Source organism: Eucyclogobius newberryi, unplaced genomic scaffold (genome assembly GCF_026437365.1).
Source record: "Eucyclogobius newberryi isolate DKJ021-1_F unplaced genomic scaffold, fEucNew1.0.hap1 SCAF_14, whole genome shotgun sequence".
Classification (NCBI taxonomy): Eukaryota; Metazoa; Chordata; class Actinopteri; order Gobiiformes; family Gobiidae; genus Eucyclogobius; species Eucyclogobius newberryi.
The window spans coordinates 5,001,674-5,029,541 of NW_027315768.1; the positions used below are offsets into that span (position 1 = coordinate 5,001,674).

Here is a 27,868-nt window from a genome sequence, read left to right on the forward strand (position 1 = left end):
CCGCCAGCGTGCACCGCCAGCACCACCAGCATGCACCACCACCAGCGTGCACCACCAGCGCACACCACCAGCACCACCAGCGCGCACCACCAGCGCGCACCACCAGCCCCACCAGCGCGCACCACCAGCCCCACCAGCGCGCACCACCAGCACCACCAGCGTGCACCACCAGCGCGCACCACCAGCGCGCACCACCAGCACCACCAGCGTGCACCACCAGCGTGCACCACCAGCATGCACCACACACTGGTGCTGGTGGTGGAGGTGAAGGATTCACATCATTTGTAATGAACAAAATTGGGGATTTACATATGGCCGAGGGCAAAAGAAAGACAGAACATTTTATTATTAGTAGTATTAATTGTAGTATTAAGTATTATTTGGAGAATTATTCAACTTTGTCTCATATTGGAGATTGGCCTCTTACACTCAACAGGGTTTGAAGAGAAACGATCCCAATGCATTATTCACCGTCTAAAACGTTGACTATGAAACATTCAGATCACAAACAAACACGTTTTCACTATTTTATCAAAATCCAATTTTAACTGTCAATATCAGTAAACGTTATATGTACAAAGCTTTTATAATAACGTCTATTTCTCAGAAACATCTCCAGACACTTGATATTAGAGGCTGTATCTAATCTCTACAAATCAACACGGAAAGGGCAGTTAATGTTTTATCTGACTAGTTAGGTTTTTTCATATTAGGCATTTTAGTCATTTAAATGATTAAACAAGATCTTATTTTAAATACATTGTTAAAAGTTGTTGTTTGAAGTGTAAGGGTTGTATAAATTGTATAACATAACTTAACATAAATATTTTATAACGCCTAAGTGGCTTTTAGACTCTGGTTACTTTGAAGATATGCTAAATTAGTAATGAAAATATACAGTATATAAAAGAAAACAGTGAATAGAGATACAAAAAATAGAAAAATGTGCATCGTAATCTACAAAATAAAGGCATAAAGTTATATTTCTGTTCTTGTGCTTAATTTTACACTCTGTTCACGTTTTGTGTGACACTTGAACCTCAAAACAGACATTTACAGGCCCATTTCAGCACGTTTAATCATTTGAATGCTTCTCTACACAAAACTCTACCAGATCACTTTTGACAAAATACATTTTAAATATTTTCCACGCAGATTCTCAAATTGACTGAAATCTGTTAAAAATCATTCATTTACAATATTGCTCAGTCTTCTTTTAAAGGTGAATGATCTTTAAAGGTGAATGATCCTGAAAAGGCTTCCAATGTGTAACTGTTACCAAAAATGTTCATTCTATTCCAATATTTGTCAAAAAAAAAAAAAAAAAAATTGGGTGGTAGAGAAAAAGAAAAAATCTTACCTCTCCTGGCTAAAACCTCTCTTAGATGCTGGTCCAACAATCCTTTGAACTTCACCTCGAGTCTTGTATCAACTTCCTGTTTCCGGGCGCCCACTGACCAATCACACGCTCTCAATCCAGACAGCAGTAATAGCAGTATTCGAAACAAATCCATAATATCCCGAGTTTACACTGCACATCTCCTGCTTGTATGGGAATAATCCAGGTTTAAGAAACAGTTGATCTACACTTTATGTCAGGTAATGTGGCTCAATAATGTTTGTACTGCACAGCTCGGAGAAGACGAGCTTTTAAATATGTTATCGTGTGTGACGGCTGGTGCATACTGTCTGTTCACTCCCAATCAGAGCAGATACAAACTCTTATGATAAGAATTTAAAGACACAATATTTAGTTAAAAGTGCACTGTGTAACTCTTGTGGGGGTGGTTGTGTGTGTGTATTATTAACTATGATAATATTTGTTAAATATTTATCATAGTTTTATATGAAGTTGCAGATTTTTATCCCAGAAATAGGAAAAGAGAAAAAAAACCTCACTCCCAGAATTTTCTGACAGTTGATTTATTTTTGTTTGTTAAAAAATAACTATTATGTAAATTCGATGAGCTTTGGCCCTTGTTACAGTTGCAGTTATGTGGTCAAGAGTGATTTCAATAGGTGGCTCAATACTCAATACCAGAATAATAACAAAAGAAACAATCTTTCTTCAGACAATAGACTTTCATTTCCAACACTAAATAATATGACTTTCTTTGTGTTGCCATGTGGTTTAATACTGGTTCTGATAAAGCTCGAGAGCATTCTAAAACTCTTCAAGAAAGGTCACATTTTGTCTTTTTGTTGTTGTTTTAGTATCAATTTGAACATTAATTTCCTTTTTAAGGATTTTTTGACCTGTAGGTTTTATTAGTGTAGTGAGATATGGGGATGAGACTGGGGAATGACATGCAGAGTATGAAACTCACGATGCTGTGGCCTGTCCACATGGCCAGCATATGTGCTATCCACTCCACCACTGAGCAGCACTGGATATGATTTCCAACACTTTGACAATGTACAATTATAAACTTGACCAAAATGGTCAAACTTGGAAAAACGTTTTTTTTTATCTTAAAGAGCCTGTGGACTATTTCTGACGGAGGGTCCGTCACCAACTTGACTGGAAGAGCCTGGAATAACCCACCAGAATGGCATTAAATATCTCCATGAATACAAGCTGGTGGCACCACAAGTTACAAGTCAGATCTGTGGAGCGGTGAGCACGCTTAAAAACCCAGGCTAATGAGCATTAAAAACATTTGTAAATGATACATAAATGGATCATTTTAATGCCATGCTGTGAAACATTTCCAGTAAAGCAATAACATCTCCATGGAGACAAGCAGGTAGCTGACCCCTACCAGATACATGTCACAGTGTACCTTTAAATATAATCATGTATGTTGTAGAGAAGTGAGTAGTACTGATCATTTTTAATTGTAGGTTTTCTGCACATATATTCACTTTTGATCATTTCAAGTTGGAGTGGAGGAAACATCTGAATACAGCACAAAACATACTGGTATCACCCATGACGATGCTAGCCTGTCTTAAATAGGGAAGATTTTTCGTACCCAGACAACTAGTTATTACATACTGAGATCCTACAAAAGAAATTGACATTAGGAATTTGCTCAAGTATTTGTCATCTGGAGCGCTGAGCAAGCAGTTTGTCCTGGTGCATTTGAACACACCATTCTGTCTGCCTTTTATCATCTCTGACTGGACTTACTGTGGACTACTGTCAGTGACGTGCTCGGGCCCTGGAGGGACAAACACACCTGAACACATGTGCAACGGCAGATAAGATGATCAAATACAGCCATTATTAGGATAAAGTTTAAAGGACACATAGTCTGCATTATCTGTATTGTTCTTGTACCTTTTAGAACTTCAAATAATGTATCTATTGAAAATCACACATTACTTAGTCAGGCGGTGCCTCATTTCCTCATCCTTCTGGGGGTAGAGGATAGTGTGGTACTAAAAATTAGAATTTGCTTTCGATACTTGCAATTAACCTCAATAATATACCAATTTCAATACCACAATAATCATAATAAAAAACTCTTTAGACACGACACGACTGTAATTTTTCTGTAACTTTCATTATGTTTCCATTTTGTCTTTCTAATCCTGATCAAGCTCAAGATCCCTCTAAAACTGTCCAGGAAAAGTTGAATCTTGATTTTTGTGAAAATACTACTTATTTTCAGATTTTTAATACTTATAGCAATATGTCAATAAAACTAAAGCACAATTAAAATACAGGCACAGACGTCAATAATTCAGAGTTTTATTTTTCAGTAATAACATTTTAAAATATACTTTCTGTATTTGAACAGTTCTGGGAAGAGAGACGGCCTAAGCGCCCTTGAGTGGCTTAAAATGCTGTTCATGATTTTAAAATTTCAGTGATTATGAAATGTATGAGAGTCATTTTCCAAACCAAAGTATTTTGTTGTTTCTGCAGTGCTTAATTATGTGGATAAATGTAACATTCATGGGTATGATTTGTAATAATAAGACACATTCATTATAAAATACTACAAAAATTATAAAGTGCAAAACCCAAAAAATATTAATATTTAGTTAGTGAGAGTGGATTTTTTCCTCAGTGGGTTGTATGGGATTCCTGCAGAGTTGTGAATGGTAAACAATATAATTCCTAATCAAACCTTAACAGTGTGCTTCATTGTGCAAATCATAAAGCAGTTTTTCACATTTTATCAGATCTATACAACCCAGTGGGAAAAAACAAAAGTTGAATACAATTGTGTTCTATTGTCCTGACCAGAATTTCTTATTGAATTCTACCCAGAGAAAGTCCAGCTGGTATTGCTTTATTAAAAAGGCGTACCTGATTTTTACCACCATAAAAAATGTGGAAAAAACAAACTATTTAACTTCCAAAGATATCCCAAAGATATCCCTCTGAAGGACTCTTAGCCTCGTAATTATTCACAGTGATTCGTTTCATTCGGTTAGCACGTGTGTGGGTGAAAGCTAACCGAGTTTGTTGTTCAAATAGTCCATCAATCAATCAAACGTTCCATTATTAAGCAGCCCTATTTTAAAATAATGATTCAGCAGATTTAAGACACATCCGCGAGCATTAAAGTTTGAGAGAAGCCGTAAATCTGAGCTGCGTGTCAAGGTCTAAACTACAGGTGAGCAGCGTTTACACAGAGTAAGATCATATTAAACATATTTAGCCGTTTACAGTTTTTATCATGTGTTAACAGTGAGTAACAAAGTACAGAACATTTTACAGTGGTTTTACTTTTCCTTTTCTACATTTGAGAGCAGTTACTTTGACTTTCTCCACTGAAGATGGTCTGAGCCCACCTGAAATGACTGAGGGGATATTTTTAGTTTGAGTTAATGTATCGACTACGTATGAGCAAGCAAAAATATATCAATAAACTATTAACATTTGGTAATCAATTCATCACAAAATGAGTCACAATTATTTTTTTTTAGATGGATTGAGATCTATTAAAGTGTTATAATTCATATACTTTTTTTCCTTTAAAAGTACATTACTACAGAGGTAATTCAATACTTTTACTTAAGCAGGCTTCTCCGTGTGATACTTTGACTTCAGTAGTTTGCTGCTCCTGATCCGTTCCTGTATGTTTGGCTGTGCGGTTTGAAAGGACATGTAACTGAAGCAGTACCAGACTTCTGTGTAGAAGACAATGTGGTGACGTGTTCTAGTCGGGCTGTGGTTCTAAGGCCGCTCTCTGGGAGATTTGGCACGGTTGCTATAGTGTGGGCAGGAATGTTCAAGTAGACGGTACATTCTTCAGCGTGTGCGAGTGAGAGCGGCGTCAGGAGGCACCTTTACTCTGGAGCTTGGACAGCAGCATCTCGTTCTTACGGCACTCCTGGGGACACAGCACACAGAATACATTCAACAACACTGTTAGAGGAAACTAGACTCTTGACTCCCCATTTTGCTGAATGTTTCTCTCCATTCAAACTCTGTGTCCCACTAAAACTGGACTATCAAACTTTTATTGTCCTACCTCATAAAGCAACTAGCTCCTAATCCGTTTCCTTTTCATATTCTATTTGTTTTTTAACTCGAAAATGACCCCAGGGCTATTTCTTTTCCAACCCGAATATCAGGTCATTTATATCGGGAAATCCCCATTGAAAGGAACATTCATTTGTGTTTTGCTCATGTTCTATTCGCAATAGAACATGAACTACTGTAAATGCTACACAGCACCAGACTTCTGGAGCCCTGAGGAAAGCAATCACACACCTTCATCCTCAGTGTTCCAGGGGCTCCATCTCCTCTTTCTGCACGTTCTTGCCTTCCATGAATGAAGAATGTGAGGCAGAATAGTGTCATGTACTAGTGGTGGGTCAGTACTGGGGGTGGGTCAGTACTGGGGGTGGGTCAGTACTGGGGGTGGGTCAGTACTGGGGGTGGGTCAGTACTGGTGGTGGGTCAGTACTGGGGGTGGGTCAGTACTGGTGGTGGGTCAGTACTGGGGGTGGGTCAGTACTGGTGGTGGGTCAGTACTGGGGGTGGGTCAGTACTGGGGGTGGGTCAGTACTGGGGGTGGGTCAGTACTGGTACCAGCGCCGCAGCCCAAACGATCAACAGCTTTTCATTTTGTTGCCAAAAAACGGTCGATTGTGGTTTTGTGAAAGTGTTTGTTATGTTCCTGACTTCCTGCTTTGAGCACATGGATTACGTTGTGGATTACTGTGCTCCTGTGTGCTCCTCCTGTGCTCCTGTGTGCTCCTCCTGTGCTCCTGTGTGCTCCTCCTGTGCTCCTGTGTGCTCCTCCTGTATGCTCCTGTGTGCTCCTCCTGTATGCTCCTGTGTGCTCCTGTATCCTCCTCCTGTATGCTCCTGTGTGCTCCTGTATCCTCCTCCTGTATGCTCCTGTGTGCTCCTGTATCCTCCTCCTGTATGCTCCTGTATGCTCCTGTATCCTCCTCTTGTATGCTCCTGTGTGCTCCTGTATCCTCCTCCTGTATCCTCCTGTATGCTCCTCCTGTGTGCTCCTCCTGTGTGCTCCTCCTGTGTGCTCCTCCTGTGTGCTCCTGTATCCTCCTCCTGTGTGCTCCTGTATCCTCCTGTATGCTCCTCCTGTGTGCTCCTCCTGTGTGCTCCTCCTGTGTGCTCCTGTGTGCTCCTGTATGCTCCTCCAGTATGCTCCTCCTGTATGCTCCTCCTGTATGCTCCTCCTGTATGCTCCTCCTGTATGCTCCTCCTGTATGCTCCTGTATGCTCCTCCTGTATCCTCCTGTGGTGTGATGTTCGATCAGCATGTATCTGGCTTATTTCAAATGTTTCAGAGAGGAACATTGACTTTGCCTCGAATAATAAATAGGAATAGTTAGCAACAGCGTCAGATTTTCTTCTGGACGTCTTCCAAAAGAAGTTATGTCATGGTTATGTGCCCCTAACGTGTGAAAATATGTATCACCTCTTTAAAGTCCTTAACGGTCTTGAAGTAAAGGCGCTGTTTGTCCAGCAGCTCCAGGTACTCATCATTCAGCTGGTCTCTTCTCATCTTGTTCTCCTGCTTCTTCTTCTCCATCTAAACACCACACACATGTTAGATTGTCAGCCTCGATCACGGTCACACACACACACGCACACACACACACGCACACACACACACGCACACACACACACGCACACACACACACACGCTAGATTGTCAGTCTCGATCATAGTCACGCTCACGCACCACACGCACCAGACGCACCACACGCACCGCACGCACCACACGCACATGCACCACACCAACCGCACCACAGGCACCACAGGCACCACAGGCACCACACACACCGCACCACACCAACCGCACCAAACCGCACCACGGGCACCACAGGCACCACACACACCGCACCACACGGACACGCACCACACGGACACGCACCACACGGACACGCACCACACGGACACGCACCACACGCACACGCACCAGACGCACCACACGCAAACGCACCACACGCACCAGACGCACCACACGCACACGCACCAGACGCACCACACGCAAACGCACCACACGCACCGGCACCGCACGCACATGCACCACAGGCACCACACCACACGCACACGCACCACACGTACCGCACCACACGCACCGCACCACACGCACCACACCACACGCACCACACCCCACGCACATGCACCGCACGCACACACACAGTAACTCAAGCTCACACAAACATGCACACTCACATACACCACACCCACATGCACCACACACACGCTAGATTGTCAGTCTCGATCATAGTCACGCTCACGCACACGCACAACACGCACCGCACCACACGCACATGCACCACACCAACCGCACCACAGGCACCACAGGCACCACACGCACCGCACCACACGCACCACACGCATACGCACCGCACGCATACGCACCACACGCACCGCACCACACGCGCCACACCACACGCACTGCACGCACCACACGCACCGCACCACACGGACACGCACCACACGGACACGCACCACACGGACATGCACCACACGCACACGCACCAGACGCACCACACGCAAACGCACCACACGCACCACACGCACACGCACCAGACGCACCACACGCAAACGCACCACACGCACCACACGCAAACGCACCACACGCACCAGACGCACCACACGCACCGGCACCGCACGCACATGCACCACACCAACCGCACCACAGGCACCACAGGCACCACAGGCACCACACACACCGCACCACACCAACCGCACCAAACCGCACCACGGGCACCACAGGCACCACACACACCGCACCACACGGACACGCACCACACGGACACGCACCACACGGACACGCACCACACGGACACGCACCACACGCACACGCACCAGACGCACCACACGCAAACGCACCACACGCACCGGCACCGCACGCACATGCACCACAGGCACCACACCACACGCACACGCACCACACGCACCGCACCACACGCACCGCACCACACGCACCGCACCACACCACACGCACCACACCCCACGCACATGCACCGCACGCACACACACAGTAACTCAAGCTCACACAAACATGCACACTCACATACACCACACCCACATGCACCACACACACGCTAGATTGTCAGTCTCGATCATAGTCACGCTCACGCACACGCACAACACGCACCGCACCACACGCACATGCACCACACCAACCGCACCACAGGCACCACAGGCACCACACGCACCGCACCACACGCACCACACGCATACGCACCGCACGCATACGCACCACACGCACCGCACCACACGCGCCACACCACACGCACTGCACGCACCACACGCACCGCACCACACGGACACGCACCACACGGACACGCACCACACGGACATGCACCACACGCACACGCACCAGACGCACCACACGCAAACGCACCACACGCACCACACGCACACGCACCAGACGCACCACACGCAAACGCACCACACGCACCACACGCAAACGCACCACACGCACCAGACGCACCACACGCACCGGCACCGCACGCACATGCACCACAGGCACCACACCACACGCACACGCACCACACGCACCACACGCACCGCACCACACGCACCGCACCACACGCACCGCACCACACGCACCACACCACACGCACCACACCCCACGCACATGCACCGCACGCACACACACAGTAACTCAAGCTCACACAAACATGCACACTCACATACACCACACCCACATGCACCACACACACGCTAGATTGTCAGTCTCGATCATAGTCACGCTCACGCACACGCACAACACGCACAACACGCACAACACGCACCGCACCACACGCACATGCACCTCACCAACCGCACCACAGGCACCACAGGCACCACACGCACCGCACCACACGCACCGCACGCATACGCACCGCACGCATACGCACCGCACGCATACGCACCGCACGCATACGCACCACACGCGCCACACCACACGCACTGCACGCACCACACGCACCACACGCACCGCACGCACCGCACCACACGGACACGCACCACACGGACACGCACCACACGGACACGCACCACACGGACACGCACCACACGGACACGCACCACACGGACACGCACCACACGGACACGCACCACACGGACACGCACCACACGCAAACGCACCACACGGACATGCACCACACGCACCACACGCACCGGACGCACCACACGCACATGCACCACACCAACCGAACCACACGCACATGCACCACCACACGCACACGCACCGCACCACACGCACCGCACCACACGCACCGCACCACACGCACCGCACCACACGCACCGCACCACACGCACCGCATGCACACACACAGTAACTCAAGCTCACACAAACATGCACACTCACATACACCACACCCACATGCACCACACACACGCTAGATTGTCAGTCTCGATCATAGTCACGCTCACGCACACGCACCACACGCACCGGCACCGCACGCACCGCACGCACATGCACCACACCAACCGCACCACACGCACATGCACCACACCGCACCACAGGCACCACAGGCACCACACGCACCGCACACACCACACGGACCGCACCACACCACACGCACCGCACGCACCGCAGTCACCGCACCACACGCAAACGCACCACACGCACACGCACCACACGCACCACACGGACAAGCACCACACCACACGCACCAACCGCACGCACCACACGCATACGCACCACACGCACCGCACACACCGCACCACACGCACCACACGGACCGCACCACACCACACGCACCGCACGCACCGCAGTCACCGCACCACACGCAAACGCACCACACGCACACGCACCACACGGACACGCACCACACGGACACGCACCACACGGACAAGCACCACACCACACGCACCAACCGCACGCACCGCACCACACGCAAACGCACCACACGCACACGCACCACACGCACCGCACGCATCGCACGCACCGCACGCAACGCACCACACGGACCACACGGACACGCTGCACACGCAGCACACGCAGCACACGCATCGCACCACACGCATACGCACCACACGCACCGCACGCACCGCACGCACCGCACGCACCGCACGCACCGCACGCACCGCACGCACCGCACCACACACACACCGCACCACACGCACCACACGGACCGCACCACACGCACCGCACCACACGCAAACGCACCACACGCAAACGCACCACACGCACCACACGCAGCACACGCATCGCACCACATGCATACGCACCACACGCACCACACCACACGCACCGCACGCACCACACGCACCGCACGCACCGCACGCACCGCACGCACCGCACGCACCACACGCACCGCACCACACGCACCACACGGACCACACGGACCACACGGACCGCACCACACGCACCGCACCACACGCAAACGCACCACACGCAAACGCACCACACGCAAACGCACCACACGCAAACGCACCACACGCAAACGCACCACACGCAAACGCACCACACGCACCACACGCAGCACACGCACCCGCACACACACCACACGCACCACCACGCGCACATGCACCACCACACGCACCACACGCACCGCACCACACGCACCGCACGCATACGCACCACACGCACCGCACGCACCACACCACACGCACCGCACACACCACACGCACCGCACCACACGCACCGCACCACACGCACCGCACGCATACGCACCACACGCACCGCACGCACCACACCACACGCACCGCACACACCACACGCACCGCACCACACGCACCGCACCACACGCACATGCACCGCATGCACCCACACAGTAACTCAAGCTCACACAAACATGCACCTTTATCCTGCTCTGTTTGATCCCCTCCACGATCTGCTCCATCTGTCGGAGGAACTGCTCCTTTGCTCCGGCTGACGACATCGCTCTGAAAAGAATTGAAACATAATTTAAAATAAAACGGTGATCTGTAGTTGGAACACACCCTCTGGTCCCCCTTCTTGAACAGAGGGACCACCACCCCGGTCTGCCAGTCCAGAAGCACTGTCCCCGACCGCCACACGATGTTACAGAGACGTGTCAACCAAGACAGTCCTACAACATCCAGAGACTTTAGGTACTCAGAGCGGATCTCATCCACTCCCGGAGCCACCGAGGAGTCCGCCAACAACCTCAGTGACTTCAACTTGATATACGGCCCATTCCTAAATGCAATGTGAGGGAGCCCTAAAGGAGATTCAAGCCTGACTTAAAGTAAAAGATTTCTTGCACTGCTCCTAAATGGACCAAGTTCTCTCCCGCAGAGCCGTAGTGATTCACACATGAACAGTACGTTTGAAACCCTGGGCACATCATGTATGTAAAATGAACCATAAGCAGAAAGGGATTTCCCTGTTCATACATCAGTGTACACAAACAGACAATGTTGTCAGTGACAAATGTGAGTGTAGCTGCAGCGTTATTATCTGTTTTTCAACCGGTTGCTGTTTACCGGTACAGGTACAAACTAAATAATTAGCAGTTGGACACTTTTATATTTGTTATTATATTGTAGCAGCTCCTTCACGTTTCCGATGGGCTTTGAGCTCTTACAGGAGAAAATGTCACTACTCACCACTGACACCGCTCTGCCCAATACTGCTTAACCTCCACAGGGGGCACAGTAGTCTTAGTTCAGTGTTTTCCATAGAACATTTTATAATATTTTTTTCCCCTCATACAATTTGTGGAATAAAAGTCACATAATATCTATAGTAAGCAGTATTTTTTCCAACGGTATAATTCACTTTTTTATGTCACTAAATTACAGAACTAAGTGGGATTTTGTTTGCAAAGTTTTTAAACTGTTGGGGTAATTTAGACGGATATAGGGAGCCACTCTCTTCTATTCATACAACTCCCTGATGTTTGTTCAGTTTGATCTTTGGCTCTAGAGTGCTGTGTTCAGAGTATGTTCAGTTTCATCTTTGGCTCTTGAGTGCTGTGTTCAGAGTATGTTCAGTTTGATCTTTGGCTCTAGAGTGCTGTGATCAGAGTATGTTCAGTTTCATCTTTGGCTCTAGAGTGCTGTGTTCAGAGTATGTTCAGTTTCATCTTTGGCTCTTGAGTGCTGTGTTCAGAGTATGTTCAGTTTGATCTTTGGCTCTAGAGTGCTGTGATCAGAGTATGTTCAGTTTCATCTTTGGCTCTAGAGTGCTGTGTTCAGAGTAAGTTCAGTTTGATCTTTGGCTCTAGAGTGCTGTGATCAGAGTATGTTCAGTTTCATCTTTGGCTCTAGAGTGCTGTGTTCAGAGTAAGTTCAGTTTGATCTTTGGCTCTAGAGTGCTGTGATCAGAGTATGTTCAGTTTGATCTTTGGCTCTAGAGTGCTGTGATCAGAGTATGTTCAGTTTGATCTTTGGCTCTAGAGTGCTGTGTTCAGAGTAAGTTCAGTTTGATCTTTGGCTCTAGAGTGCTGTGATCAGAGTATGTTCAGTTTCATCTTTGGCTCTAGAGTGCTGTGTTCAGAGTATGTTCAGTTTCATCTTTGGCTCTTGAGTGCTGTGTTCAGAGTATGTTCAGTTTGATCTTTGGCTCTAGAGTGCTGTGATCAGAGTATGTTCAGTTTCATCTTTGGCTCTAGAGTGCTGTGTTCAGAGTAAGTTCAGTTTCATCTTGCTGTGTTCAGATACTCACTGCTGGAAGTTGTCGTGGATGGAGTTGAGCAGATTGGCCTCCTTCTCCAGGTACAGCTTCTTATCGTCCAGTGTGTTGTACAGAGTGAAGAACTGCTTGGTCTCCTTGTGAGTGGCAGACACTGAAAACATGCAAGATCTTAGGTATTATGGAGGAACAAAACATTTGAAAGAAAAATCTTCAAAATGCTGTGGACACAACTGCTATTATCATTCTAATAGTAGTAGTATTCTCTCAACTTTCTAACATTATTAATGTTATAAAATATATTTCAAGGGCTCAGTAACAAAACTGAATATTATCCTTGAGATTGACAGTTGGATGGGTGCAGCGGCTGCAGTGATGCAGTTACTGCATCGGGCTGTTGTGGTGAAGAAGGAGCTGAGTCGAAAGCCAAAGCTCCCGATTTAGTGGCCAATCTACATTCCTGCCCTCACCTATGGTCATGAGCTGGACAATGAGCGAAAGGATGAGATTGCTTGTACAAGAGGTCTAAAAAATAAAAAAATAAAGGGATGGGGCGAGAAGGTCAGTCACATGGGAGGAGCTCGGAGTAGAGCCGCTGCATCTGTTTCAAATGCCTCCTGTACTCCTCATGTCCCACTGGGAGGAGGCCCGGGGAAGACCCAGGACACGCTGGAGGGACTATGTCTCTCAGCTGGCCGAGGAACACCTCGGGATCCCCCGGAGGAGCTGGAGGAAGTGTCTGAGGTGAGGGAAGTATGGAAGTCTCTGCTCAGACTGATGCCTCTGTGACCCGCCAGAAAAAAATGGATGGAATTCAACGTTTATGATGAGGGCTCTGCCTAAATATAACCAAATTGTTAATTTATTAATGTAAATATTTATTATTGTGTAATCAAAGATAAGGATGTATATCACGTATAATTGCAACATCGTAAAAATATACAAAAACTGGACCTTTCTGCAATTTAGTGGTTCATTTTATCGTCCATTCATTGAAGTGACTCTTGAACCTCAACACTGACATTTAACGTTTGTAGAATGTTAGGGTTACTTTTGTACTGGTGACATTCATGGCATGGCATTATCTTGCAGTGTTAAAATACTGTATTTCGATGTAAATATATTTTTAGCATGTGACATTTGCAGCTGTGATTAGTTCCTGCGTTTGGTGCGTGCCAAGGTCTCACCTTGGCTGTAGAGCTCGATGAACCTCTTCTGGTACTGGGTGAGTTCAGCTCGACTGGGCACTTCGTCGATCTTCCTCTGGAGGATGGCGATCTCTCTGTTCCTGCGCGCCTGGACACACAAGGCAGTGGACTTTAAAGTTCATACGACGGATTAGACCGCTCTCTTCACGTAGTTCTACTAAAAACCTTGCCTACTTTTCCCCAGTCTGACAATTTGTCACGATTATTCTCATAATCGATTACAGTGATTATTCAGGTCAGAAAATAATCATGAAAACAAAATAAAAAGCAACAGTGAGTAACTTCAGTACAATCTTTTCTCCAAAAAGTCTAAATACATGTTAAGTACTTTTTTATCTGGTTGTTTGTGTCATATCATTACTTTTTCATTCAGAAAGTTAGATTTCATAAAGTTAGACTTGTGAATAAAAATAAATTAAGGATTTCGCGGCTGTTTGGTCAAAGTGCCAACAATTGTGAATAATAACACAATTCTGATGTTTCTTCTCACAATAATCATAACTATAACTATAATATATATTGTGACATCTTTAAGGAAACATTTACTGTTGTCAAATTCCAAAACTTTTACCTAACAACCAAACATGTAAATTAGACATGCTTTGGCTGTTGTTTAGATACAGGTATTAATTACAACACCTTGTTGTCAACACATTTTGTTCAATGAATGTTTAAGAAGTCAGAAAAAAAAGGAGGTCCTTGCACAAAAATAGTCTATTTTGTAAGTTGAGAGTGATTCCGCTTTAAAACGTAACACTACTTCCTGAGAATATCAGTGTCAGATTTACTCCTTACTCCGGAAGTTGGCTCGCGCACCTTCCAGTCGTATTAGTGAACACAGGGCTGCAACCTCCAGAAAAAAATAAGTTCTACACTGACTATAAAGCAGTTTTCAGGTCCAGGGAATCAGTGCATTGTGGACTTGTTGGTCACATGAACATTGGATATTTTACACAAATCTGTCTACTTTATAGCATGTTTTAGCGGCTAGACTTTTCCCTCGCTCTTCAGTCAAACCAACAGATCCATGGCAAAAAGAGCCAAAAGTGGGCGGGGCGGAATAAGGTGACAGTAATGATTACAGAAACAAGTTAAAGGCTAACCACTTTGCACCTTAACTCTATGAATTGCTTAATTCACTTCACAGTACAGCAGCAGTTTTTGCAGTATCTGTTGGCATTTTGTACATATACTGCTGAATTACTTTGTTTTTTTTCTTACAGTTATACAATTTTACAACAATGCAATATAGATTTTTTGAGCCGGACAAAGGGCCCCAGACCCCGGAGCACCCCCCAAAGGACACCCCGAGGGACACGGTCTCAAGCCTTCTCCAGATCCACAAAGCACATGTGGACTGGTTGGGCAAACTCCCATGAACCCTCGAGCACCCGATGGAGGGTATAGAGCTGGTCCAGTGTTCCACGACCGGGACGAAAACCACTCTGCTCCTCCTGATTCCGAGGTTCGACTATCGGTCGGATTCTCCTCTCCAGTTCTCCTGGAATAGACCTTACCCGGGAGGCTGAGGAGTGTGATCCCTCTGTAGTTGGAACACATCCTCTGGTCCCCCTTCTTGAACAGAGGGACCACCACCCCGGTCTGCCAGTCCAGAGGCAATGTCCCCGACCGCCACACGATGTTACAGAGACGTGTCAACCAAGACAGTCCTACAAAGGAGGTTCAAGCCTGACTTAAAGTTAAATATTTCTTGCACTGTTCCTAAATGGACCAAGTTCTCTCTCGCAGAGCCGTAGTGATTCACACATGAACAGTACGTTTGAAACCCTGGGCACATCATGTATGTAAAATGAACCATAAGCAGAGTCCATGTTGTGTCAGAGACGTGTTCTCACTGACACAGGACAAAACAAACCAGTGACAAAAGCCTTATGTGAGCAGCCTTCTTCTATCTAATCTAACTCTGACTCTTAGGAGATTGGGTTACCATGAGCAGACGGATCTTCTGCAGCTTCTCTCTTTCAGCAGTGTATTGTTGGTCTATCAGCTGGTTCCTCTCCTGGAGAAAAAATAAACAATAAAATCACACAATAATGTGAAACAATACAACAACAATAATATGGTTTAGAACAAATGTCAGGAAGAAGTCTGCACCTTCTCTTCTTCATTATCCAGGCCAGATTCTGTTTTTAACTTCTCTATGTCCTCCTGCAGACGGGTCATCTCCTCCTGCACAAATACAGTGTAACACAGACTAAACAAGGATTTTGTGAAAGTACGTTAAAAAACATGAATAATAAAACCTGTAATGAATAGCTGAATATGTCGTACAGTATATGTGCAGCACTGAGTCCAAGTCACGCTCAGGTGGACAAAATATTTAAATACTTTGAAGACATACTGCCCTAACAGCTGGCAGGCACTACATGATTTAGACTCTTCAATTATTTTTAACATGAGGCAAAACGTGTAAACTACATGAGGACAATCATATAAGCTTTAAATATTATGATCCACCAAGCAAAGACTGCGGAGACAAATGTTCAACAATCAATTTAGTTTTGAAAGTCAATACTATCTTTAAATGTGAATCAGAGAAATGTTTTGCACAGAAAACTGGAGAGAGAGCTAATCTGCAGCAGCTTCACCACCAATCTGTATGAAACACTGTACACAACCGTTTCTCCCTTTAATTTTCTTCAAACAATACTTCAAACTGGATTAATAGAGATGATTCGTGGACTGGGCGCCATGAATTTGTGGAGAAATGGATGAGAACACTACAGACCAACTCTACAAGTGAGTAAAAACTATTTCTAATATCTGAGGCCCAAAGTCACTGGGATAGACCCCAGTCACCCGCAAACTCGAACTGGAACAAGTGGTAGGAAATTAATGAATTAACATAATCTTCACTAATTCCAGAGTTAATGTCCTTCTGTCCTCCTTCAAGAGCACAGAGCTGGTCGAGGGCAACCATTTCAACTACCGTAGTCTAAATGAAGCTACAATTACATTCATAACCAAATTATATATTTGATATACAAGTGGGGCATCTTAAATTACATTTTAAACCAGGAAATGTTTGGATTTAACCTCTCCTCATGTGGCTGTTTAGACCTGGTCCAGTCCAGTGTGAGTCCTGGTTTGGGTTAGATTGCAGTATATTGCATTATATTTATGCATTCTTTTAATTCAATTCAATTCATTTTTGTAGCACCCAAAATCACAACAGCAGTTCCCCCGAAGAGCGACAATGAAAACAGATAAAACAATGTTCATAGGAATTTAGCAATGTCCCAAAGTACCCGGTCCTTAGACTCTCCTTCTCGGCCAGGAAAAACTACAAAACCTCTTTGGGAAAAGGGAGATGCTATTGCTAATAGTAGATGCTATTCTACAGCAACGGTCTTAGAACCTCTGAACTCAGTTTATCATTCAGCTCTAAGGTTCATGACAGAAGGAGACAGAACTCACTGTCAGTTATACTCTATAGTCAGATGGCAATCATTGGATGTGAGGATTTTGTCTGTATTTTGTTTTTAACTGAGTGCCCATGAGAAAGAGAGCTTTTTGAGTTTTGCCTGTATAAATAAATGATACGTGAAAATAAAATATCAATCGTTCTCCGTCAGCCCCCGCCTCAGAACTGTTATCTTTAAACGTCTTCAGATTCCTTTTTTTCCCACTTCTTCGATACCTTTTCTACCATAACAGTAAAATGTATGGATTTACATCTCAGTATCGCCACACTGAGATCATCAATACTGTGTGTCACATATTACAGAACAATTCCATTCCATTCCCTTTTGCACTCTAATAGTCCAAGTCCTTAGAAGCTGACAAGTCCGAGTCAAGTCCTCTGATGCACCTCTTTTACCACTACAGATTTTGATCAGGGCCGGCCCAAGCCTTCAGGGGGCCCTAAGCGAAAACATTTTTGGGGGCCCCTCACCACGTCATCAGAATCAGTTTTATTGCCATTGTCAGTTAACAATTCGCATATGGGAACTTTCTTCAACGCTAAAGCGCACCAAAACTCCAGGGCATCCGTTTGCCAGTTAGTTTATTCTCAACACCTCACAAGCTCAAATATTGATAACTTAAATCCCACAATGCAACTTGGTATTCCGCTGACATCACCTCTACTCCCTGTACAAATAACACACATCCCAGATATGTTTTCGGGCGTATTTGTGGGCGTTAAGGGTCGACAGCCACATTAGCACATTAGTTTAAATTAATGAACAGGGGGGGTCTGGGGGCCCTCCACCAGAGATTTTCAGACATTTTTTGGGTTTTCTGCTGCATTTTAATGTGGCCCAGCCGGCTAAAGTAAGAGTAAAATGTTGAGGTTGTAATGCTATAAAATGATGATGTGATGAAACTGTGCCAGGAGAAAATGACTAAAGCCAGTTATTAATACATTAGTGTACTTAATTACTCAATACAATATTGGCTATGAAAAATAATTATGGTCAAATTGATTCATTTTAACTGAAAATGTAAAAGCAATAGTTATCCTTACTAATTTATCTTTTACAGCTCCCAACTGTTCCTTCTTGCCAAAGTGACAAAACAAGTTATATTAAATTAAACAAATGGCATAAGCATTGCTTGATTAACAATTAACACTGATAAAACAGTGCAAACATGTTATTCCCAGAGAATGAACAGAACGAGAAGTGATGGTCCAAACCTAGCTATTGTGAAGCGACTGCGTTTCTGCAGCTTTGCCACTTTTGTATAAAAATATAAAAATATATAGTATTATTCTATAACAGACGTAATCATAATATGTCTGGTTATTTTTCACTATCAGTTTATTATAATTTATAACAAATAGTCTAATGATGCTTTTTAAATAAATTGAAATGTTTTATTGCTCTATTAAAAGTTAATTACAATATAAATGTTTGTTCTGATCAGAACATCACACACTGGACTCCTGCATGAAACAATGCTGCGATGTGATTGGCTGATGGACCTTACGTGCATAAACCTTTACGTTCCTCTCATTGCACTTTAAGAAGTCAAAGTAAAACAGACATCACGAGTCACGATTTATCTCACACATGGTGATGTGAGAGAGAGGGACGCAAACTCAAACCCGCTCATCTCTGACTGAGGCTGCACAGGGGCCCGGGACAGGGGCCCGGGACAGGGGCCGCACACTGTTCACTCCAAAGTCTCACGTCAGAGGTTCTGGACGAGACGGCGCTCGTCCAGACCGGATCTCCGCCTCTAGTGTCCTGGGGCATAGACGCCCCTCACCGGCCTCACCTGCAGCTAACACTACGGGGCTGGTGTAAATGTTAAACTTATTATCTTTCATTCAGACATATTATTATGCGCGGGGCAGAGCTCTCGTCTCCTCCAGCCTGAGCGAACTAACGTGACAGAATCGTGTTGTTTCAAACAGCAGCATTAACCGTCTCTTTGTAAGAGAAGTTCAATACCTGGAGAGTGTTGTTGAGTTTGCAGTTTCTTTACATCGTCAAGAAGTTTCTTATTTCGTTTTTCGGCATCGGGGGGATATATTCCTCTGGACATGAGGACCACGCAGGGACCACGTTCTGTTGTGTTTATGTTTTGCTCTCGTTCTACTCGCGCACATTGAAGTTGCCCAATCAGCGCAGGTTTGGTGTCTCGGTTGCCAGATTGTCATTACAAATAAATGCAGTTTGTGCGTTATGTGTTACCGCTGTGTGCGCTGCCGCGCCAGCAGCGCTACTACACTAGAGGCGCACGCTGCGCTTGCACTTCGCATAAAACGGGTTGCCAGATTGGGGGCTCTATTAAAGCCTCGGGGCCCTACACGGCTGCTTTATTTTAGTATTAGAGCTTCTGTTGTCCTCACCCTGCAGTGTGTCTTGAACTCCTGCTCCTGCTGTTTCAGACTTTCATTCATAGTGACCAGGGAGCGCAGCTTGTCCAGGACTCTGTAACAAGAACATCAGCAGTTAGATCGGACTCTTCCTGCTCATCTGAAGCCTGTACCATCAGTGGAATCATCCTCACGTAGTATCAGCGTTCTTCTCCATCTCCTCCAACGTCTGCAGCTCCTTCTCCAGGCGCTCTGACTCCTCTGCCACCTGCAGAACACAGCACGGGTTTAGCAGAAGCAGATTAACATACAGATTATCAAATGGAATAAAAACGCTGGGTACACGTTCACGCATGTTTTAAGGGTGCGTGTGAACAATATCTAATCAATTCTAAATAGATTGGGCTTTTACCTCCGTAAGTCTGGTCTTTGCCTCCTCACAGCTGGCTTTCACTTCATCATGTTTGACTTGAAGCTGTGAACACACATATTCCTTAACATCTCCACAGATCAGAATCAGTGGTGGTTGAGTGTGTACGTGTCCGGCCTGACCTCCTCCAGCGTCTTGCTCTTCTGTTGGATTTGCTTGTGTAGTGAGGCCACGGCCCGGCGCTGCTGCTGTAAAGGGCCGAACCGCTCGGACAGCTCCTCTGACGACAGCTCACTCTGCTGTGGGACAGGAACAACATTATAATTCATTATACAGTATGTGTGTGGACCATTGCAGTCAGAGGTAACTTTTAACATTTTAGTTTAGTTTTAGTCTCCGTAATTGAGTTAGAGCTTCATCTACTGGTTTCAGGTGGAATTACATAGGGGAGATGAACAAACCTAGCTTTTCCCTGACATGCTAATGCAGGCAAGCAGATGTAATAAACACAATTTGGGGGCAGAAACGCTCAGAACGAGTCTGGCGATGATTTTTGGACTTGAAACGGCACAGGACATCTCAGAGCTCGACTTACAATGTAACAAAACTGGTCATTTGAAACCAGTGCTTTGTGAGTAAAAAAGAGGAAATGTTGTAAATATGATAATTGAAACAAGCCTGTATGAAGCTAGATACATTTTTGATGAGAGAACATTCTTATCACATGGGTAAACGTACGTATTTTGCTAATTTTAGTCAAAACAAATCTTATTTAATTTTGCATACTGGTAGTTATGTGTATCTTTCACATTTGGAACTTGGATCTAGTCATAGTTTTTATTTTCTGCAATGAATTTAGTGTTCTAGAGTTAGCAAAATGATTAGTATGATTAGTCAACAAAATGAACCCTCATTTCAGTTTCCTGTACCTTCTCTTTGTACTCTGACGCAATCTGCTTGATCTCCTCAAACTGCAGTCCTACTATCTGACCCACTGCACTGGCCGTCAGCTTCCCCTGGAAAAGAGAACAGAATGACATGTAAAGAGTCCACCTTCAGACAGGGACGGAGTGCAGAGATACACACCTCCTCTGTTGCCATGGCAGCCATGTTGGTCATGAGGGTTTTAATCCGTAGCTAAACAAAACACATCACCACATTATTCAAAAACAAAAAGTATAATATAAAAGCATAACACCTATACATATTTAATGATGCTAATGTATTTGTTAATTCTCAAAGTATAATTTCTATATTTCGACTAGTCACGATTAGCCCTATTATAGACAATATTAGAACAACTGCAATATTGTCCATAGTCGACATGCCATTGCTGCCAACACAATGAGCATTAATTAATCTATTTTAAATTACATACACTATTTGAAATTGTGTATGTGTGGAACAATTCTTCATAATAACGGGATTTATTAACCCTAACCCTTAGCAGGCATGAACCAGGGTCAACTCAGTTCTAAACTAAACCAGGTCAAATAGATACTAATCCAGGTCTCTCAGGTACCAACAGAAAAGCACTCTGACCTCCTCCACCTCCTGTAGGTCCTCCTCCTCTGACACGTCTGCTCCTGAAGGAGAAACACCAGGCACAGTCCTCTGACCGTCCACCTGAGCAACACAGCCAGATACCACCAGGTTTAGAATACATTAAACAGTGAGACGATGAGAGCGTCAAAACAGTCCTCCTATCCACAGCAGAGGATTCCTCCTAGAAAAGCTACTTTTCCAAAATTTTAAATGGCGAGTTACTACTTTTAGCAGTTGCAAGAAATCTTTTTTTTTTTTTTTTTTAATGGCAACAACTGGTCTTAGATTGGGTACAGTTATATTAAAAAATAAAGCATTAACCGTTTATTAGTGCATTTACAAAGGTGCAGGTGGTGCTCAGGGGAGCTACTCGGAAGGGGTTGGAGAGCTGCAGTATGGAGACAGTAAAGAAATATTACATACTTCATCAGAAATAAAGCTAAAATAAAATGTTGAGGCTTGAACATAGCATTTTGTTTATCCTTTGTAATAGAAAAGCAAACTGAAATTTCTACCCTGGAAATTCTAATTTGTTGCCCATTTTTTGTGTTATAGAGGTTTACTTTTGTCTCCAATCGCCTTTTAAGTATTTTGAATTCTAATGACAGTATTTCATAGTAGTAATAGTTAATCTTATATATTAAAATGACAGCTGAATTATGAGCCTCGCACTGCATTTGAACTTACCTTATCTTGTTTAGCCTGTTTGCTGAATCCATACCTCCTGAAACAGGTACAAATATAAATGATTAAAGTTTAGTCAATGGTAAAAGTAGTCAGACAATGATGCCACGTCGTGCCACATAAAAGCAACATTGACCTCAAAGAAATCCAGTTTGCAGCCATCATCATGCCATTGCCATGTGTCCACACAAAAATGACACGCAGGAGGGGGTTACTTACACGATATCGATATGTGTCTGTCTACAAGGGATGGAAGCAATGGAGGGATGAAAATGATGAGAAAAATGAGGTTTTACAAATTGTTGGTGGAAAGCATGTAGAGTGCTTCAGGCCATAGTAAAAGTCTGCAGTGTGATGTTCCGCCCTCAGAAGCCTTCTCTCACTCTGTGCTTAGAGATTCTCATGGCTCAGCTTTCCGTCTGATTGAATGATGACTTTGTAGAATCAGGCAATTTCAGCCCAATGCTACAAGGTGTTTTTAAACATACACAACTCTTTTAAAGTCAATATGTTTTAGACATTAAAACATCTTTACAATAACCATCAATCATTTAGAATCAGGTGGTAGTGGATTTTGAATAATTTAAAGGATTTTATTGACCTGAAGGCTTTGTTAGACAGGACAGTTGTAGTGTGAATGGGGGAGAGAGGGGAAAGTGGGGAGAGACGTTCGACAAAGGTTGAGGGCTCGACCACACAGCACTGCGGTCACAGCAACTACAGATGTGCAACACTCTCGATTTACTCTCTACAAAAATGTTCATCCACTTAGATAGGGGTGCCAAGGAATGAGCAGCACAAAAAGAAGGATTGGGGCGTCAGGTTCATGAGAGTGTAGCTTCTGGGTTTGCACATTCACCTCCCTCGCTTCAGGGGGCAGTGCTGCTATTAACAAATGCAAATTAGGCCTCTTGATTGTTTGATTGGAGACTGATTGTTTGATGAAATACCTCAATCTTTTCGCTTTTCTGATTAAAACATGTTTTGCCTACATGTCACATAGTCATTTGTATCGTTTCAAATATTTTCTTTGGTGAGGCGAAGTGAAATGTATAGGCTTATTATATTGGAGCACAAATATATTTAAAGAGAACATACTTTTGTCAGCTAATATCTGGCTCTATAGGGTAATCATATAATGTATATACATATAGCATAAATATAGCATACATATAAACATACATGAATCACTCTTAATACAACTTTGAGCAAGTTACTGATGAGGGAAAAGCTTAACTATAACATGATTAAAAGCCTGACCTCAATTTTAGCTGAGAACAATTTGTTTTGCTCCAGTACAGACATATTGTAAAAAGCGCTCTTTACGGTAAAAACGAGACTGCTGTGTACGTTCTATATCGAAGTATATAGAGCGTTTTGTTCTCTGAAAACAAGGAAGTGCGCCGTTTGTTAGCTTTACCGTGACGGAAGATGCCACTCGAGGCTCTGAAACTTGTGACAAGTGCATATAATATGTGAGAAAGTGAGGAGTAACTTTGAGGTTCTGTTTTCCATTCTTTTAAAGACAGTAATTTGGCATTATAGCTCTCCTTTAAATCCATTATTGATGCAGCTTTACTTTATGTAGTGGTAGGTATAATAACAATTTACTAGCCAAAGTACAGAGTCGACCAATAAGTAGCCCAAGAATCAACAAACAAAGCTTTATTTCCCTGGACATATTCTATTGTGTGGGTACGACCAAGGTTAGAATGAGGTGAGCATCTGGGATTTTTGACGTACCACTGGATCTTGACAATGTTGGGATATTTGGATGCAGTTCTCAGGCTGTGTGCCCGTTGTACTGACCTGCCGTACTCCAGCAGAGTGGAGTAGACCCTGGACTCCTCGTCGGTCAGATCAGAAGCGTCTCTTTGCCTCCTGTACTTCCTCTGAGGTTTGTACACATCCTGCAAGGTCAAAGTGTAGTTCAAGTCTGAATCTGAAGTATTTTAGCAGTTTAAAAAAGAAAAAAAAATGGCATCTACAAGTGTTCTGTTGTGGTTTGGTAGAATATTTTAGTATTAGCGCTCACATGCAACCTTCAAGGAGTGGATAATATTCAAGTTGTCTCATCACAAATATCACAACAAGTTTTTCATAATAACACAAGATGAATAACTTGGTAATAATGTATTTGAGATTTGCATATTGTTACAGATAATAATATAATGATAAATACTCACCAAAACTTCCAGAACTGTCTTTACTGCTTTGCCTTTTCTCTGCTCAAACTCTACGTCCTACACACCACAAGGAAATGTATAAATATTTCTTTAAGAATTTTACACAATTGTTTTTTTTTGTCCTTCTTTACCTCTGGGAGTTTGTGAGTTTTGTTGAACTGCGAAATGGAGTAGGCTCTCACATAGTCGCCCATCTCCTCTCGGGTTTCTATGGCGCGTTTCACCAGCCACTGCAGAAAGGAAGGAAAGGCAAAAAAAAAGGTTCGCGTCAAATGGATTAAAAGCGTGCTCCTGGAGGACATTTTAAAAAACGTGTCTCACTTGTATGACAGGGTAAATGTGGATAAAGTCCAGTCCTTGGATTTGATGCGGTTCCAGACGGTGCGGACACTTCATTTTGGGCAAAACGGACACGATTTTCTCTGTGAGAGCTCTGGAATCACACAGTAAAACTACTTTTAGGACAAACCAGATAATATAGTCTGATTTCTAACTAGGCCTATTATGAAGGGCGGAGTATTACAAATGAAAATGTTGATAAACTAAAGTATTGGCGCTGTTTTAAGATACTGACAGAATAACACTTAAGCAGGAGAATCCCGGTTAACCCTTTTCTAAATGAACATACCATGAAAAACATGAGCGGCAATATCAAATGAAACAAAAAACATGAGTAGTTAAACTAATAGATACATTCAGCAACAAGTCGTAGTAAGGGGCATGGTCTGGTGGTGAAAATGCAATGGGAAATTAACTTTTTCCTATTTTAAGACATTTTCTGTAAAATTTTAGGCACAATTGATTCAAGTTGAGTCGCATTTGAGTCTTAACAGAGGTTGTCCCGAGCTCTCCGATCCTCCTCCTCTCTCACCCTGACTGCACCAACATCCCGACTCAAAACTTTTGGCGACAGAGCATTCTCCCGAACAGCACCCCGACTCTGGAACTCCCTCCCCCAACCTGTCCGCCACTCTCCCTCACTCACAACATTCAAATCCCGCCTAAAAACATACCTCTTCACCCAAGCCTATGACCTCCCCTACCCCTAGCCTCCTCTACCCCATTGCCTACTCTTCTACCCCCTGTTACATCCCCATCTTTTTCTCTCTACTTCTTCTGTCTTGTTCATTTTATCTGTATATTAATGTGTATTGTACGTGTTGTCCCCCCTGTCTGTAATCATCATTATCATAAGCATACTTGGATAACGAGGGTTGGACACCTTTATTCTTCTTATCTGTATAATGGCACAAATCGAACTCCCAAAGTCGGCATTTGCTTTTGTAGTTGTTGAAAAGTCAGTGATAAAGCAGCTCTTTTACATTAAAATTAATAGATTGCTTCCCCTACAGAGGTCCGCAAATTCTGACTGTACCTAAGAGTGATCCATATGTAAATTATTCAACCATATACAGCTTAAATGCTCAGGCAATACAAAAAATAAGACAAGTTCCCTTACAGTGCAATGAAAAGGTGCACTGTACAAAGAAATAATGTTCCATCTATCATATATTGAAGTTCAGCCCTGCGAAGGCAAATACTGTTGTGATTCTGGGCTTTACACAAATAGGCTGAATTGAATTGAATGTTGAATGATAAAGTGATATAGTAAAAAAGGCCTAATTCTAACTGTTAAACGCATAAGAGCACTCACATCTTTTGACCAATCGTTGAGTTTTCCTGAAAGAGCAAATCTACATCAACATCGAAGTTACATGTTGTGATGCACCAGGTCATTCCTCCAACCACCTGTAGAGAATCAGAGAGAGGGTTTACTCCAGAAGACGTCTACCCCAGGAGCCACGAACAACATCTTTTTGCATTGCTTATGGTGTCTTGTACTTTATGACGAATAAACTTGAACATTAACTAGAACTTGGATGCTTTTCTGATTGTCCCATCAGTTCATATTTCAATTTTCTCTCTAATGCTTCGGATGTAGATAATGTAGTTGAAATCACAATATTTGTCACAAAAACTGTGCGTGTGTTTACAAATGAAGCTTGAACCAAAGTGTGTTTCAGTAACAAGGAAGTCAGGAAGTGAATCAGGCCTTGGTTTGTGGGAAAAATCAAGAAATAATGTGTATATGCGAGGTTGGTGGAATCTTTTGTAGTTTAGCATAGTCAAATATATAAAACACACAGATTTTTAGATAAAGAAATAGGCAAAAACAAGTAAAGTCAATTCAAGGGTACAAATAACATGTAGGAAAGGTTTTATAACATTTGTTATTGAAGCGATACGAGGCTGCTGATTAAAGGTACTAATGGCACCTGAAAGTGTGATAATCTGTTTCCCCCTGTATCTGCACTGATGTTCTTCTTCATTCTCTATAATATTTACTATATTTTGTGAAGTTGATGGAGCAATACAAGAAAATGTGCTGTATCTTTTCCTCCATACCTTATCAAATGGTGACAACCCTTTAATTCTAGCTCGGAAATAGCCAGCAGCCAACAGCAACTCCAGGATCTCAGCCAGTTTGACGCTCTGCTCCTCATCCTCTCGCGTCTCCACCTGTCAGAAGAGTGAGCTGGATATGAGAGTGCTTTACTTCTCAAATTTAAAGTGTTGAGTGTTGATGGTTTGGATATGCTTTAGTCTCGCTTTAGATTCATTGTTAATGTAAAAATCCTTGTTGGAATTCTTGTCCTGGCCCAGTTCCTAGTTCCTAGTGTAGTTTTTCCATGCAATTTACCAAACCTACCTGCAATTTGGAACAAGTTTCTATTACTTTTATATATTTTAGCCTTGCACAAACCTTGATTGTATCAACGCTCTTAAAACTAGAAAACAATTTTATTTAGAATGACAGGTAGGAGTTTTAAGGCCCAAATATGAGCTACTGTCAGTTAGCTTGCTCTGTTGATTGCACGGACTGTTACACTCTTTAACAGCCATTTACGGTCCGCGTAAAACAATATTTAATCTTTTCGTGTATCGTTTGAATAATACAATTGCATATACGGACGCACCTGGATAATATTCCCATCCTGGTCGTACTGGGCGCCTATTTTGGAGCCTGTTCTGACTCTGTGAAAAACTGAAGACGCCGCCGCCATCTTGGCCTGGTGTTGTGAATGACAAGTCACATGACA

General features: G+C 44.0%; 1 protein-coding gene across 2 annotated transcripts; it reads right to left on the bottom strand.

Annotated features, from left to right (window-relative positions):
* Positions 1 to 3,680: 3,680 nt before the first annotated feature.
* Positions 3,681 to 27,868, bottom strand: ccdc93 (CCC complex scaffolding subunit CCDC93). Of its 2 annotated transcripts, XM_072444208.1 has the most exons (23): positions 27,746 to 27,868; positions 27,174 to 27,287; positions 26,422 to 26,516; positions 25,089 to 25,200; positions 24,899 to 24,997; positions 24,768 to 24,824; positions 24,391 to 24,491; positions 22,801 to 22,821; positions 22,585 to 22,621; positions 21,895 to 21,978; positions 21,439 to 21,489; positions 21,282 to 21,368; positions 20,535 to 20,651; positions 20,395 to 20,457; positions 20,177 to 20,250; positions 20,016 to 20,097; positions 16,310 to 16,384; positions 16,143 to 16,214; positions 14,174 to 14,282; positions 13,020 to 13,140; positions 11,188 to 11,272; positions 6,855 to 6,968; positions 3,681 to 5,291 (listed from the first exon to the last, which is right to left on the bottom strand). In XM_072444208.1, exons 1-23 carry the CDS (start codon positions 27,830 to 27,832, stop codon positions 5,235 to 5,237), a joined length of 1,914 nt encoding a protein of 637 aa, XP_072300309.1. In that variant the 5' UTR covers positions 27,833 to 27,868; the 3' UTR covers positions 3,681 to 5,234. The 2 variants fall into 2 exon arrangements, with proteins under 2 accessions (XP_072300309.1, XP_072300310.1); XM_072444209.1 differs by lacking the exon at positions 22,801 to 22,821.

Bases quoted from the DNA above. Each gene is read 5' to 3' on its own strand.
- ccdc93 (XM_072444208.1), bottom strand. From the start codon at position 27,832: ATGGCGGCGGCGTCTTCAGTTTTTCACAGAGTCAGAACAGGCTCCAAA. The intron at 26,517-27,173 runs GTATGGAGGAAA...GATTCTCTACAG, and splicing joins GGTTGTCACCATTTGATAAG to GTGGTTGGAGGAATGACCTG. The intron at 21,979-22,584 runs GTAAGTTCAAAT...TGTGTTGCTCAG, and splicing joins AACAGGCTAAACAAGATAAG to GTGGACGGTCAGAGGACTGT.